This window comes from Uloborus diversus, chromosome 6 (genome assembly GCF_026930045.1).
Source record: "Uloborus diversus isolate 005 chromosome 6, Udiv.v.3.1, whole genome shotgun sequence".
Lineage (NCBI taxonomy): Eukaryota > Metazoa > Arthropoda > Arachnida > Araneae > Uloboridae > Uloborus > Uloborus diversus.
In genome coordinates this window covers 62,841,211-62,857,463 of record NC_072736.1, presented here as the reverse complement: position 1 = coordinate 62,857,463, position 16,253 = coordinate 62,841,211, and the positions used below count along the sequence as shown (strand labels likewise).

At 31.1% G+C, this 16,253-nt stretch overlaps 1 protein-coding gene across 1 annotated transcript in view; it reads left to right on the top strand.

Moving 5' to 3' along the window:
- LOC129223856 (leucine-rich repeat serine/threonine-protein kinase 1-like) overlaps window positions 1-16,253 on the top strand; it is a 102,934-nt gene that overhangs the window by 12,154 nt on the left and 74,527 nt on the right. Inside the window, exon 2 of the mRNA XM_054858217.1 lies at window positions 10,412-10,447. Coding sequence (XP_054714192.1) covers window positions 10,412-10,447 — 36 coding nt within the window. The remainder of the gene's footprint in view (window positions 1-10,411; window positions 10,448-16,253) is intronic.

The following is a 16,253-nucleotide window of genomic DNA, read 5'->3' as shown; positions in this document are numbered from 1 at the left end:
AAACGGTAAATTAAAAAGTTATGGCAAAAAAAAAAAGGTCACGTTACGGACTCTACATAATGTCAAAAATAGCGTGGAATGCCCCAATAAATGGAATTATTGTATTTATTTCATTGTATATTGTTTAGACTAGGTTTTTTATTTATCGTTTGCCAAATTTAGCTTATGTTTAGTCCTAATGTTATTTTCTTATAATGCATTTTGGAAACAAAACAATTTTTGTCTTTTTATTATTAGAACACCGATTTGAAAATAAAATATTTAAAAATTAATGTTACAGGTGGCTTTAGAACTATTATCATACATTTTTTAACAGTATTATACAAAAATGAAATCCTATTTTTTGAAATTCGTGTTATATTGAAATCGTTTAGTATTAAATTAAAATTTTGTTCCGTGTAATATCGAAACTGTTGTAGAAGCACCGTGTGATATTAGGGATGCCTGTATACAGATACGCTAGTCTCCGCTCAATGAAATTAGGGGCCATTCATTAATCATGTAAGGGTCCCGAGGGGAAGGGGGAGTTGGAAAAATCTCTACATACCCTTACTTGGGGGAGGGAAGGAGTCAAACCCATTCTTACGTAATATTTTCTCAGTCGATATTTTGGTTCACCCCAAAACTCGCCCCAACCCCTTAGCGAATAAGTGTCAAACTTGGAAGGCTTAGAAAGGAACAAAGGGGAAAGGGGAGATAAGAATTAAAATAGATGCCTTCTCCTCCAACTCGAGGGAAAAGTTTAGCGAGAGGGAAAATTTTCAGGGATATTTTTTCGTGTATGATCGTTAGACCGCCATCTTGGGCTACAAAATGCTAATATTGTCTCTCTAAAAGTCCACTTTGAAGATATTTTGAGTTATACAACTTGTTTCTCATTAATTGTTTTTTTTTTTTTTTTTTTTTTTTTTTTTTTTTTTTTTTTTTTTGTTCAAAATATTTAAGATTCTTGACGATATCATATTCTGTACTGTAAATGGAAGAAAATTTTATTTTAAAACTTTATTATTAGGCAAAGGCGTTTCCCAAATATTTCTGAATCTCTTCGAGAAATATCTTAATATCTTTTATACAGTACATTTATTTTCAAACCGAAACATTTTAAATGTGATTTAATGTGGAATGGCTATTTAGAATATGATTATTATGGATGTGCTGAGTAAAAAAATAATTTTAGTCATAAAAATAATAAAATCTGAAAATTTTTTAGTATGGAAAGTGAATTTAATTCATGCGCTTGTTAATTGCATACATTCCTAAAGTTAATTATTCTTATCTGAACTTGATAACTGCAAACTACATTTCCACAATGTTCAACCTATCTTATTATTTAATAAATAAACCGAGAAAAAAAACAGCTCCTATAAAGAACAAATTTAGTAATTCAGAAATAGCATGAAAATAATGAATTGAAACTAACTTCTCGTATTATTCACATAAAGTTCTTTATTTTCATGAAGTACACATTAGGGCCATTTCACGGAAAGCGGTCACTTTGTCTCGCAAGTAACGTCTCATATATTAGATTAAAAATAATAAATTTAAATCGGCATTGAATAATATCTTGTTACCTAAACACACATGTATGTGTGATTCATTAAGTAAAAAATTAAGTTATTCCTTTTTAAAATTATTAAACTTCTTAATGCTTCTTAACCCTCATATGCTAGACAAAATGGCTACTTTTCGTGGACTTAAATTGCATACTTAATTTTTTCACTGGTTCAAGTTGTTATTTTTCTGCAAATGAGATATGTTTCATTACCACGTGCGTTTGTTTTAACTTTTTCGTCCGCCATTAGAAAATGGCGATTTTTACACACACACACACACACACAAAAAAAAAAAACCGTTTTTTAATGAAATGTGTTTTGAGTTAAGAATTGAATGAAGCAGACGATTTATAACCTTGACGACCAAAATTAGTGTCTCTAAATTCATATTAAAAACGATCTAGATTTATTCTCGTCGTCATGGTAATCCAAATAATCATAGGTACATAAAAAAAAAAGGTCAGATGAGGTAAATAAGCAATTCGTCATTGCTAAAAAAATAAATAAATAAAAGTAATTGAAAAATTAACTTTACTTTTAACGTTACTAATTCGTTCGTTGAAAAAATCATTAGCATTTATCATTCATTCCGAAACTTAGTCAGATTGATCCTCATTTCACATTTTGATTACCTACAGCGTCCCTCGTTTAACGCGGCACAAAATTTGCGATTATTATAACACCGATTCAACGGTACAAAATTCGAATTCAATACAACACGGTTTTTGATGTAACGTGAATTTAAAAAATTAAAATTTCGTTTTTCCAATGCAAAAAAGGTTTTTATGTCGTTTTTATGAAACTGATACGAAAAATTGCGTATGTCTCCTACTCGGAAGTTTGGTCGTGCAACATAAAATTTCAACATTTAAATACAGTGGCTCCCAAAAGTGTTCGTACACCTTGAAATTTTGTAGCAAAACCAAAATATCGCAAAACTGAATTCGAATATGAAGTCCTTTTTTTTTCACACCATTCCTATGCCATTCTGAATAAAACCCAGTAGTTTTTTCAAAATATTGCCAAATTTTATTTTTTAAATTTGTCAAAAAACGATGAGACAGAGAAAAAATACGCCACAAAAGTCATCGTACACTGAAATATTTTCGAATAAATTCATGATTAAAATTATCATATGTGGTTTTTTTATTATTTTTGCATTGTAATGACACTGTAAAGCCATTTGCCTTTAATATTTTGTTTATTTATTCCCTAATATTCTGCTTATTGTTTTTAAATGGCAGGTATGCGTAGAAAACAACAAACACGATTCAAAACTTGATTTTTTCCCCTCACAGTAGCCATAAATTGGTTTGAAATGTCTCTAAACTAGTTAATTTATACCATTATATAGTGAAGTGCTTGATAAAATGCTTTAAAGACACGAATCGGATCGAAAACAAGGTAAGAAAAGGTCAACTCATAGACTAATAATAAGAGTAGACCGAGCTATGGCAACCCTTTTGCTGCTCATAAACCAAACCATGTGACTGGTGGATATCCTAGCAACAGCGGGCGTTAATCGTAGCAGACGATCAACGCCAGCGCGAAATAAAATAAATAGAATTGATGGAACACGGAAGAATGATCTTTTATGGAGTCTGATTTGTAAATTTGTTATTCTAAGTTGTAAATATTTTGTTAATATAGTGAGTTTTTCGTTTAGATAGTATTCTGCATTTTCTTTAGTCAATTTCAATAACTCTCTAAGCAATAAAAGATGCAAGCGACCAAGAAGAATCAGCAAACGGTAAGATTTTTACCTACAGTTTCAATTTAAGATACCGATTAGTACATTTTTGCGTTAACACAAAACGTTTACGCCATTTCGTTCACGCCAACGCTGACAGCTCCAAATGAAATAAACGTTACCGAAAACTGAACAAAAACTATTACTAATGTCAAAATAATGCATAACTAAAAGAAAAACAGTTCAATCTCTGCACCTGGAAGTTTTTTTTAATGAAAACACATTGTCTTAAAATACATGTCGAGTGCCAACTATAGATAATGCTGCCTTCTAGCAACCATGCTGCCAAAGTCTTCGCCAAGCCCTTCCACTTGTCACATGATACATCTATGAACCAATTTTCTTCATCAGCAAGAATGAGAAAGCTCGGTCTACTCTTATTATTAGTCTATGGGTCAACTGGCAAAGTTAACAAAGCGTAGTCGGAGGTTTACAGTTAAAAAGATTATGAAAATTACACATTTGAGCGCTGAAAAAGTTTCTGCAGAACTGAATGAAACATTTCACGTTTAATTTTCGCATAAAATTGTTAGCCAAGTTCTCTGATTAGCTGGATTAAAAGGGACCTCTTCCCGCAGAAATTTTCTTGTTCGCGTGAAAAACAGTAAACTTACGCTTTCCGTCGTAAAATCAATGATAAATAAGCTCAAAACGTTTTGGAACAACGTCTTATTTATAGATGAAAGTAAATTCAATATTTTAGGTTAAATTTTTGTATAATTGTCAATAGAAAAAAAAATGAGGAATTGAATCTTAAGAACTTAGCTGGATCAGTTAATCAGGACGGTGTAGGTGTTCTTGTGTGAGGGTGCATAATAGCATCAGGATTTAGAAATTTGGAATTTTTTGATGAAATCATGAATCATTCTGTTCACTTAAATATTTCAAAAAACAATTTTAAACTATTAGCCCAAAATTTTGCAATCGGAAACAACTTTGTTTTTTTATCAATATTCGGAACTCCAGCGCTCGAATACGCTACCTTGCGGTGATTTACAAAACTGCAAATGAAACTAAAACATTGCCACGTTGCGTTCCACGTGTGTCTGTTGACGTAAACACAGGCAGTTTGTTCTGAGTATTTATTAACGCAATCGATGTGTCTTAGTTTGCTTTCAGCTACAGAAATTAATTCGTCCCTTAGTAGTATTCTCGAGCTTTTCAAAATAATGTTAGTTTTCATTATTTCCTTAATAATTGGTGAAAGCGAAAATTCTGGATTAACAAACTTGGATAACGTTATACAAGGTAAAAAATTTTGTTGTTTTGTATGAATTTGTAAGAATATAGGGTTTTCTTTAATCTTAAATTAATTAAACATACCATATTTTACAGCAGCATTTAGTTGGAATGGACAGTATGCAAAATATTTTCTTGAATATATTATCGTAGAACAAAATGAATAACCGAGAAAGAATTTACTTTATTCCTTTTATTCTCAGCTGAAAGGTTTCGCCAAATTTGTTTAGGGTTATAGTTTTAGTGAGATTTTAGTGAGTACTGCGAGCAAAGTAGCCTTGGCGAGATTTCGCGTTTTTAGTTAAACCATTTTTAATTTTTATCATGAGTGGAATAAAATGGTAGTAAGATTACAGAATTCGATAAGTGAAAGGAAATAATGGTCAATCAACTGAAAAGAAAACTACCACCATATATCCATGAGAATTTTGTTGATGATTTGCATAACATGACACAATTAAATCGTAACTCAGAAATTAGAAAAATCGAAACAGAAAATTTTTAAATTAACCGATTCGGGAATTCGAGAGAAATAACTCAGCTACAAATGGAAAACAAAAAGCGCTAGCCAAGCAAGGCAAAGAAGTATCATCTTCTTTCGATAATAATTTGTAATGTCATATTGAATTTTCTAGCATTAATTGTTGTTCTTGTCAGGCTACAATTATTATTTAGTTTTATCAAGAATTGATAAATATCGAATTCAACATCGTGGAAATAGCTGCTTAGAACTACGAACTACATAGTTTGCATTAATCGTTGACGTTTAGTAATGCTTCTTGAATTCTCATTTCTTTCTACGTGGGCCAGAATATCCACAAGACTTTGAAAATTAATTTAAAAAGAATAAAGCGAAAAAATCATACGTACGAACAAAAATCACAACACTTTTAGCATTTTCTTCGTTACCATGTGCGTTTGTTTTAGTTTTTAAGTCCGCCATTAGACAGTGACTTCAGTGCCTCCTATAGTTCGTTGGAGTTGCGAATTACTCAGACGACATTTATTGCTACAGGACAGCTCAGATTTTTTTTTTTTTTTTCTGATGTACGCATTTCGTTCTTTCAGTAAAGAAAGTTGAGAAAGTTTTTTTTTTTTTGTGCAAAATGGTTTTAATTTGAGGTATGTAAAATAATCAATTATATTGTGTATAACAAATCTAATTTTGGATCAGTGGGACTGTTGTATGTTTTGTTTGCCAGTTTTCGTTTGTATGTTTTATTGAATTGAAATTTTAGCTATTATAAAATTATATAAAGTAAAATATCAATTAAATACATAATTCCATTAATTTTATTTTATGTTTTGTTTCGGTGTTGTTGCTCAACCTTAGACAGGCTAGTGCGGGGGGAGGGGGCTACTGCCCCTCACTTCAACAAGCAAAGGGGGCTTGCCCCCTTTGCTTAATAATTAATGATTGATTGAAAAATTATTTTTTATGGGGTGGATTGATTTATTTTACAAAAGTAAAAACTAAAAATTCCAAATAAATGAAATTTTATTATCCTATTTCATAAGAATGGAACATAAAAGTGGAAGGGGAAAGTCGTCGATGGCCATCCGTCCCGATTTTTGATACCATATTCCACATTTTTAGAAATTATTTAATCAGTAAGTAAGCCCAAATTTACGGGGGAAAAAAACAAAAACCCAGCCTTATGCCCCCCCCCCTCCTCCCACCTTTTTTTGTGCACCAGCCGCTTATGGCGCAGACGACATTTATTGTTATAGAAAAGCTCAGATTCTCTTTCTGATAATATGCGTTTCGTTCTTAGTGAAGGAAGTTAATAACGTTTTTTCGTGTTTGTGCATAATGGTTTTAATATGAGGTATGTAAAGGAATTAAATTGTATCCTTGATAACAAATATAATTTTGGATCAATGAGGCCGTTGTATGTTTTGTTTGTTAGTTTTCGTATTGAATCGAAATTTCAGTGAATTATAAAATTTGTATCTTAAGACTTGGTTTCGATAGAAGACGGTACAGATTGCCTTGATTCGTATTATTTCAAAGTCCAAAGTCTCATACAACACGGTTTCGATGTAACACGAAACACGGTTTCGATGCATCACGATGCATATTGACCTGATACATATTATGTACATGATTAATTAGTTCAAAGAATAAGTAAAAAAATAATTTGTAAGAAAGTTTCGTATAACAGAGTTTCGACACTGGTACGAATGGGGTCGTTTCCAATATTTTAAAAGTATTTTTTTCCGAAAGAACATGCTTAAAAACATAGGATCTAACCATTTTTAAAATAATTTGTTTAAATTTAATATTTTTAAACAATTACTTAAATCGGTGATCTTTCATTGTTTACATTTCTTGCCGACGACATCACAAACGATGAAATGCCATTCTGTGTTGCCATTCACAGAGCAAAATATTTCATTCGCATCTTTACTCGCGTGTATTGGCAACGATATTGTTGATAGCAAGCGTAGAGTGCAATTTTAATTCGCTTCTTGATTATTATAACGTGGAAACGCGGTACAAAGATGAGCCAAAAAAGCATCATTTGTGACGTCATCTAGACCAGGGCTGTCCAACTGGCGTCCCGCCAACACATATTGTGCGGCCCGCCAACTTCTTATTCAGTCTATTTCTTTTTTCGACATATTATGGTATCAAGAAGCATCCGAGACTACCATTTTTGGTCAAGCCGAGGTCCCCGAAATTGCCTCTTGATCGCTCTTTTACTCCTTTCATGGTATTGGGAGAAAAAGGTACAGGACATCTATAGGTCAGTCTAGCAGTCCTACCCTGCACGCTGGTGTTCAAACGAACTCCTAGAAATAGTATTGCCTCACGTTGGCGGCGGGAGAGAGGGAGGGAAGAGAGAAATTCAGATAAGCAAAATCTGCCTCAGTTTTCCAATTAAAATATAAGCAAATTGTTTAAAAACACTCTTTCATTGTTTTATAATTAATAATTGAACAATCAATTGTTATTGTAAAAGAAGTTAGAGCTAATTGTTCAACTTTTTAAAACTGCGGCCCAACAGATGATCAGTGACCGGAATTCCGACCCGTGGGCTCTTTGCAGTTGGACAGCCCTGATCTAGACCACGCCTTGTTTGAAAAATCGGACATTTTAAAAAATTAATTAAAAAATAACTGTTGGGAAAAGAAAAGAATTTTCTGGGTCCATGTTTTTTTTTTTTTTTTTTTTTGCTTATTTTATTAATTTCAGTGTGACTAAAAGTACTACTTTTAACTGAAGGAAACAACCCCATAAACCGTATTATACGAGGGATCCTATTGCACATTTTGATCATATGCAACTATTAATGTTTTCATATTTGTTTCCTTAATGGAATTTTATGATCTGCATTATACAGTGAAGTCCCGAAAAGTCGGCGTCGAGTTTTCAAATTCCGAGTTTTCGGGACTCGACTGTAATATCTATATGGGCAAAATCATCTCAAATTAAACTTTTTCTCAAAAATTCAAATTTGCTGTAAAATCTTGAATGATGATACCTCATTTGAAAGGTGAAAGCTTGCAGATTATGAAAATGTGTTGATAATGCTCATACTGGTTTTGAGTTCATGTTTAAGCATCGATCAATTGTTTAGAAACAGCAGTGTGTAAGGGTAATAAGTTAGATTAAATATTTAAAAAGTAAAATATCAAATATATTTTTTCACCTGTCTTATTCGCATAATATTCAAAGGTTCGAATAATTCAAAAAACTTTTTTAACAATAGATTTAATATGTCTGAAAATGCTTAGGAATTTTTTTCTGAATTACTTTGGTACTAATTTCGATTTAAAATGATGCTATTCATTTATTTTTTAGCAGAAAACTCCCAAATCGTAGGCTTACTTTTTGTTTCAAGTGAATAACATTATACTAAAAAATAATTATTATTTGATGAAAAGAAATTGGTAAATCAATGGTAACGGACGTACCAGTACGTCCGTTACCAAAATTAGGCATTTTTAGATCTTACATTTTTAAATGGTTTTAGATTATTTTTATATTCTAAATACGTAAAGCTTTTGTTTTTATCAAATCATCAATCCTCTTATTTCAAAATTAAAAAATATATATATTAATAGGATCAGATAAAAAAGTAGATTTAGATTTCTTTTTAATTTTATGATTAGGATGATGAATTTTATGATTAATTTTATGATATGAAAAGGATAAAAAATGTTTTTTTTTTTTTTTTTTTTAAATCTTGGTAATGTTTTTAATATTGATTTGCCATTCTTGCTCTTGAAATGATTTTCAGTTCAAATTACTGAAAAAGCAACTAAAGGCATCCTTAATTCATGTGTATGGTAAGCACGGTTAAAGTACAGAAAATTTGAAAAGCAAAGTGCATGTGAACAAAGTTTTCTCACAGGTAGATATCATAAATTTTATATTTTGATGTGAACAAAGTTGTGTCACAGGTGAATATCTTAAGTTTTATATTTTGCATGTGAACAAAGTTGTTTCACAGGTGGATTTATTAAATTTTATTTAAAAGTCAAAAGAAAATTCAAAGTGCTTACTGGGCTAATTCTGGATAAACATTATGCACTAGATATGCATGAATCCTATGTGTTTGTTTCTGACAGTTTAAATTATGGAAAAGCTAAGAGTTTATACCTATCTCAGATATTGAAGAGTGAATCTTTTCAAATGGAGTTTCTTCTCAGAAACAAATTTTTTTTTTCGTCTTAAACAAAAAATTTTGATGTTGAATTTCACATATTTGAAAAATTAAACATTCTCAAAATCATTTTGAAACTATTTTGTATTTTTTCTTATTAAAGTAATGTTTAACGGCGAAAGAGGGGGCGGGAGCTTCCAGTTCAAGGGATAGTTAATGCTGCTTCTGAATTTGTTTCACTTGCAATGGAGGTCAATCCAAAAATGCATAATTAGTATGTAATTTTAGACTTGGAGGCTCGAGAACAGCTGTACCTAATATCCTAAGACTACATTACATAAAACTATGAAAGACTATCAAATCCGTGTACCTGATGAATCTTCAGGAATAGGTAAAATAAAGGAGTGCAAAATTAAGCAGAACAGTCTGTGAAGAGGATGAAAATGATCCTAATACTAAAAAATTAGGATCATTTTGTCAATGTTAAAATTGTAACTATAAATGCAAAGATTATTCATAGCTCTTCTTACAAATCTGAGGTGAGGGGATGTTGGTTATGAGGTGCAATATTTAAAGAAAGCTGAAAACAGTGAGATATTTATAGACAACGAACCTGAATATTATCATTCCATTGTACTACTACTTTATTATGATACTGGTTGATACTATGGATCTATTTAATGTTTCAACTATTCACATCCAAGTTCGACATCATTTTTAAAATCCTGTATTAAACTTTTAATTTAATCATACACACCTTTTTATCAATTATTTTCATTCCTATTACTAATCTTTTGGAAAAGGTGCGTCTGTTACCCCTGTTGTGGTATCTCCGTTACCGACACAAAATATGTTTTATCATTATAATAAAAAAAATTATTTCCAAGTTTTGATAGTTTTTGGATCATAGTACGCTTAAGTCTGTAAGAAAAATATTTTTGCTCTTGTGAGATGTAGTAAATCAGAGAGTTTTGATCAACACTAGCCTTCTATTGAAAGTCTTGTCCAAAAATAGTTCGTCCGTTACCATTCACAAAAATGTATAGTTCTCAAATTTATTTTATGCATGAGGACAAACACTTGTACAGAGTGAAAGGAAATGTTATACTTGACCTAAACATGCCAAAATTTTAACCGGCAAATCAATAAATGAGCTAGAAAACATCATGAATTGTTGTAGTGTTCTTGCAAATGGTACTTCCGTTACTTTGATTTCGCCCATATATTTCCTGATGAAGTCCTCTCTTTCTTTTTAGATGACCGAGAGCAACATCGGGAAGAACTGCATGGAGGTATGTTTAATTTCTTTCATCATATCATTCAGTTTTAATTACCTGGAACTGCTAAAAGCAATTTTGTCTTGCATTCAGAAACTTTCCATCCCATCATCTAAGATGACGCATTTACAACGAAAACACGATTTTACGTTCCCCGAATCTACGTTTTTCCCGCATTTCATTTTCCCGATCAGATCCCAGTTTTTCCGTATACCAATACATAAAATGTAAATTAAACCTGGGTTGTAAGTTTGTTATTTATGAATTTCAGCATTTTAGGTTTTTTTGTCTTTCTAAAACAAGCAATATTTTTCATTTTTGCTTTTTTAAAGATAATGCACGTTGTTGAAAGTTTTAATCTCTGAAAACAGAAATGCTACTGCTCCATCCGTAACCGATCTTATGGTCTTTTTGTCCACCAATGAAGATGAAGAAGAACCAAAAGTACTGCCGGCAATTTCCGTTATCCTTTAGAAAAAGTGAAATTTGGCGCAACATTTATAAAAAATATCCTGTTATAATTCGCGACGATTGTTTCATTTATTGATTTACTATTTTTTTTTTTTTTTCTCAATTTCGTTCTTCATTTGCTTTATGCTATTGGGAATAATTGGCTACTGGATATAAAACTGGTCAGTAAAAGTCAGTATTCTTCATCTTAGTCAGTATTTGTCAGTTTTTTTTTAAAATTTTGTCAGTAGAGTCAGTATTTTTTTGCAAATTTGCCCAAGAACCCATTTTAAGAAAAATATCGGCAGTGGTATTTTTCCTGTTTTACTTATAAACTTTTTTAAATGCCAAAAAAGGGAGACATTGCCAATACTACAACCTAATTTTTCCAACCGGGTAAAGTTTGCATTATTTTATAAGAATAATTTGCTGTTAGCTTCTTTTTAGTCTATTTTTCACAAATATTTTAAAGAAAGAACAAATATATGCTAAGTCTATTGTAAAAAAAAATCTTAGAAAGAGATAATTGTCAGATTTTCTACTAAGATAATGAATACTTCAAAATAAAATTTTTGGATGTAAGGTATTGAGATGGGGAAATGTGTATCTAATGATCTGTCTGATCGCCTGCCCCCTCCCCCTTTCCCACACTGAATAAAACCCTTCTTGTTCAAAAAACGTTGGAGAGGGTGCATCATTCTCTTTTTTCCCCAATGATTCAAAAATATAACTTAAGTACCTATGCGAAAATTGAAAGAAAGGTATAAATCTCGAACTAACATCAGGGAGATTTGTTTTAAACAAACTTATTTAAAGATAGTTGACGTGTGAAATATAGTTCTCAAATTTGGCTATTTTAAATGTATTTTTGAGAAATTTAAAATGTTTTAAAATGTTTTTTATTAATGTTGATTTAAATCCTTTATTTAAGAAATTAACCATGCTAAAGGCTCTTTTTTGTTGCAGATATTTACAGAGAACAGGCGTATGTTTAAAGTTTTTTTTTAAATTTAATTTAATTAATTTTATTATTATTATTAAGTTTCCAAAAATAGACAAAGAACTTTATATTCTTTAATTGAAATGGTTTCTTGTAGCTTTAACAGCATTGACAAAAGTTGATGATTGGTTGATAGAATAAAAATTAAATAATTAATAAAGAGAATGCAAAGTATGAGAAAGCTGTAAATGATTTTCTTTTCTCTTTTCGGTTTAACGAATGATGATAGATATGGATCTTTATTTCTGCAATAAATGTTTAAATTGCTATGAAATTCATTTTTGTTTTGGCAATGATTAAAAAGGATAATCGAGAATTCTGTTGGAAAAAAAATTAAATTTTTCCGAAAAAAAATTATTTTAAATTTATCTGATTGAAATTACATAGCTGCCAACTTATAAGATTTAGCCTTACATTGTAAGATTTTTGGAGGTATTGTAAGTTTGTAAGATCTTGTGGCATAATTGTAAGATAATTAAGTTTTAGATCTCTGGTATTCCTTTTTTTTTTATGAGTTTCCTGTTATGTTGCTTCAGAAGAATAGAGAAACTGCAGATGAAGAGTTTAAGATAAGCTCCAAAGTGAATTTCGCTCTGTACAAATAGATGATTTGCCCTATGTTGTGCTAAAGGGGGGGGGGGGGTTATGGATAAAAAATAGTCTGTTTTGAAGTAATTAGTTGATGTCAATGGTTTATTGAAGTGTGAAAGGCTCTCCTTTTCTATGCTTTTCATTCTAGCCATACCTCACAGCAATGCAGAGTACAAAAGAATATTCAGTTTTTTTCTCTCGTGACGTCTATATGTACGTATGTATGTATGTGCGTATGTGCAGATGTGCGTATGTGCGGAAGTATGTCGCATAACTAAAGAACGGCAAGTCCTAGAAAGTTGAAATTTGGTAAGTAGACTCCTAGTGGGGTCTAGTTGTGCACCACCACTTTTGGTTGCAATCGGATGTTTCTAAAGGGATCTGTTGCCCCTTTTTTGGGGGGAATTCATTGTTCATTTCGATGCAAACTCAAATGGTGTTATAATTTGGCGAACACTTGGCGATATATCGCCAGTCTTTTGGTCGCCAAGTTTTGTCGCAAACTTAACGACAAATTTGGCGATTTATTTATTTATTTATTTTTTCAAATCTGGTTTTAATTTGGCCACTGTTGGTGATATTTAGAGAGTTAACTATTAAATCACATTAAAATTGCCAATTGGGGAAAAAACATTAAGTTGGTGTAAAAGGAAGTCATGTGATGCACACATCAGCTCGTTTTATGTTAATCTTTTAACGGAACGTCGTAAAGTGGACAACGTGCCCCACGGACAGGGTATGTTGGTCCACCTGGTGAGGCACGTTGGACCGCATAACTCGAACAATATTTGCTATAATTTTAGTGATAAATACTATTAAACTTTGTAACTACCTCATTCTCTGTTATGTGTAGAGTGAAAAATATTACGTTTAAAGATCAATATAACATATTAAATTGATTTTTTGATAAATCATTTCTATTTAAAAATAGCAATAAGCATTCACCATTAGTGTACTTTTTTTTTTAAATCAAAAGAAAAGATTATAGAATATTGTTATAATTATTGAGATTTAAGAGCAAAAAAAAAGTTTTAAAATTGTGTGGGGTAGATTGGTTGGGTCCAACGTACCCCACAAAGAGTGGATCAACCTGCCCCACCTTCTTGGTCTGAAAAAGTGATGTCATAATTTTTTTCTTTTTAACAAAAATGAAAAAATTACCAATTATATCGAACTAAAGAAACTTACTTTAAGAAAGGAGTTCAATTTTTACCCCGCAATCGTGATGAAAACCGTTAAAAAAAAAGTTAGTTTTCTGAAAATTACTCAGCACTACTGAAATAACACTTTTTGGAATAAAATTTGTTCAATATAACTATACCATGTGATTTCATTATAGGATTTGTTGGACCATAGGTGCTAATTGTTGGTCATAAAATAAAATAAAAAATAATAATAGTATTTAAAATATTTGAGACTTGTCCAACGTTTTTACCCCACCTCCCCCTACTTTACTTTCTGCCTCTTGTTCTTGATTTTAGAAATTTTTAAAATAATTTTACAGTGGTTTTAAAAGTAAAAGTATTGTGATTAACGATGAGAAACTTTTCTCAATAATTTAGTAAAATTTTGAACATTTCAACGATCTTTTAAATTAAAATATTTTCCTGGTTGCAGTAAAAGTTCATCATTTTTAGCCTACTTTCCCAGTAAAAGTCAGAAAAAGAAGAAAAAAGCATGAAAGAAGGCTTAATGCATCTTAAAAATATCGTGAAAAACAAAAAAAAGTCAAAAATAAATAAAATAATTAAATAAATATTGAAAAATTAAAAATTGGAAAGTAGGGTATTGAGATGGGGAAAAATGTCTGTCGGTCTGTCTGTCTGTCGGTCTGTCTGTCTGTCTGTCTGTCTGTCGGTCTGTCTGTCGGTCTGTCTGTCTGTCCCCCCCTAATAACTTTTGAATGAATAGTCCGATTCGAACAAACTTTTTTTTGTTCGAAAGATCTCGGCGAGGACACCTCATTCCCATATTTCACTTTTTGATTTGAACTATTTTTTGTTCAATTTTGAACAGTTCAAAAAAACTTAACATTAGCGCCTACGGGGAAATTCAAAGCAATTCCGAACTGTGAGGCGAATTTGCTTCAAACAAACTTTGTAGGAAAAAGCTTTTGATAAAAAACTTGTATATAAGATATCTTTTTGATTTGAACAATTTTCCGTTCAATTTTGAACAGTTCAAATCCCTTAACATTAGCGCCTACGGGGAAACTGAAAGTCAATGTAGATTCCGTACTTGAAGGCGGATTTACTTCAAACAAACTTTGTTGGAAATAGCTCTTAACGACCTACTCCCGACTCCGACTCCGAGAATTTAGGGGGACCTGACACCGACTCTGACTCCTGTTCCCGACAATTAATCGGACTCCGACTCCCCGACTTCGACTCTGACTTCGTAGCTTTGGCAAACATTTATACACGGAGGACAAATGACTGACTCCGATTCTTGGATATTCGACTCCGACTCCTTTATCCCAAAATGAGATTGACTCCGACTCCGCTGCTGTGGTTTTAACTGTGAAATAATTATTGTTGATATGATTTGTTTTTATTTTCACGCTAAAGTTTTAATTTAGGTATTTAGTTTTCGGTGAATAAACTGGAAAAATATTCGCAGACGATTTTTTTTTTTTTTTTTGACAATGAAAATTATTTCTTTAAGTTGACATTTTATTGTTTTTTTTTTTATTTTGGTAAGTGCATTAATTCGTTTAAAAAATTATTTTCGGCAACAGGGGAAAAAGAAACGATTTTTTTTTTATATGATGTATTTATTTTAATGAACTTATTATTATTTTTTCGTTTTGAAAGCTGTTAAAAAAATTTTTTAATGGAAAGAAGTGTATTAGCTGCTTTGTTTAAAAGGTGCTGCTATTTTATTTGTTCGTTTTTTTTTTTGAAGAAAAGTAAGGAATATTTTATTCCTAGAAATCAGCTTAAAATATTAAAAAAAATATGTTTGAAAAAATTTGCGATTTTAGCTATTTTTGAGAATATTGATCAGGTACTAGAAAGTAGTATGGGTATACGGGAAAGTGGGCTCGTCTAGTTCTAGACGGAACTTCTTGTTATGAAACTGCCAGGCTGACAAATTCCAGGTGCCAGGCTGCCTAAAAAACTAATAAGATACCCTAGTAACCAGTTTTTTTTTTTTTTTTTTCAGAAACCATGTTGCACATTTGTTATGCTTAAATTGTTATTTTTATTTGCTGCTTTTTACTTTCATCATAAGTTCTTGCAGAATAAGTGAACTTAGTTTCTGTACATTAAAAAATATTTGCTGATTAGTAATTAAAACAATCTTCTAAATGTGTTCTGGGTTTTAATAAAATATTTTTTAAACTAAAAGTTAACAGCAGTAGTTGCACAATTTATAGATTTTTTTCCTCTTTGTATTTCCTGGTGTCAGTTTCTTTCTTTCTTTTTCTTTTTTTTTTTTTTATTGTGTTTTCTAGTGAGTTTTCAAAGAAAACAATTGTAAATGAAATATTGCTTTTAATCATTTAATACTATTTTGACCAGTTGCAGGATCTTTCAATTTATTTTCCTAGTTTCAAAAATGTTTTATTCATTATCCACTAAACACATAACCCAAATCTTTCAGTCAAAAATTGTACCAAATAAGCTTTACACTAATGTTGATGCACATTACAATAAAACTAGCATCTATTTCACTAAGTGTAATACTCTATTTTGTTATGTCAAAGCATATTAAGTTTTTATATTTTAGTCAGTATTTGGTCAGTATTTAGTCAGTATTGGTCAGTATTTTATAAAT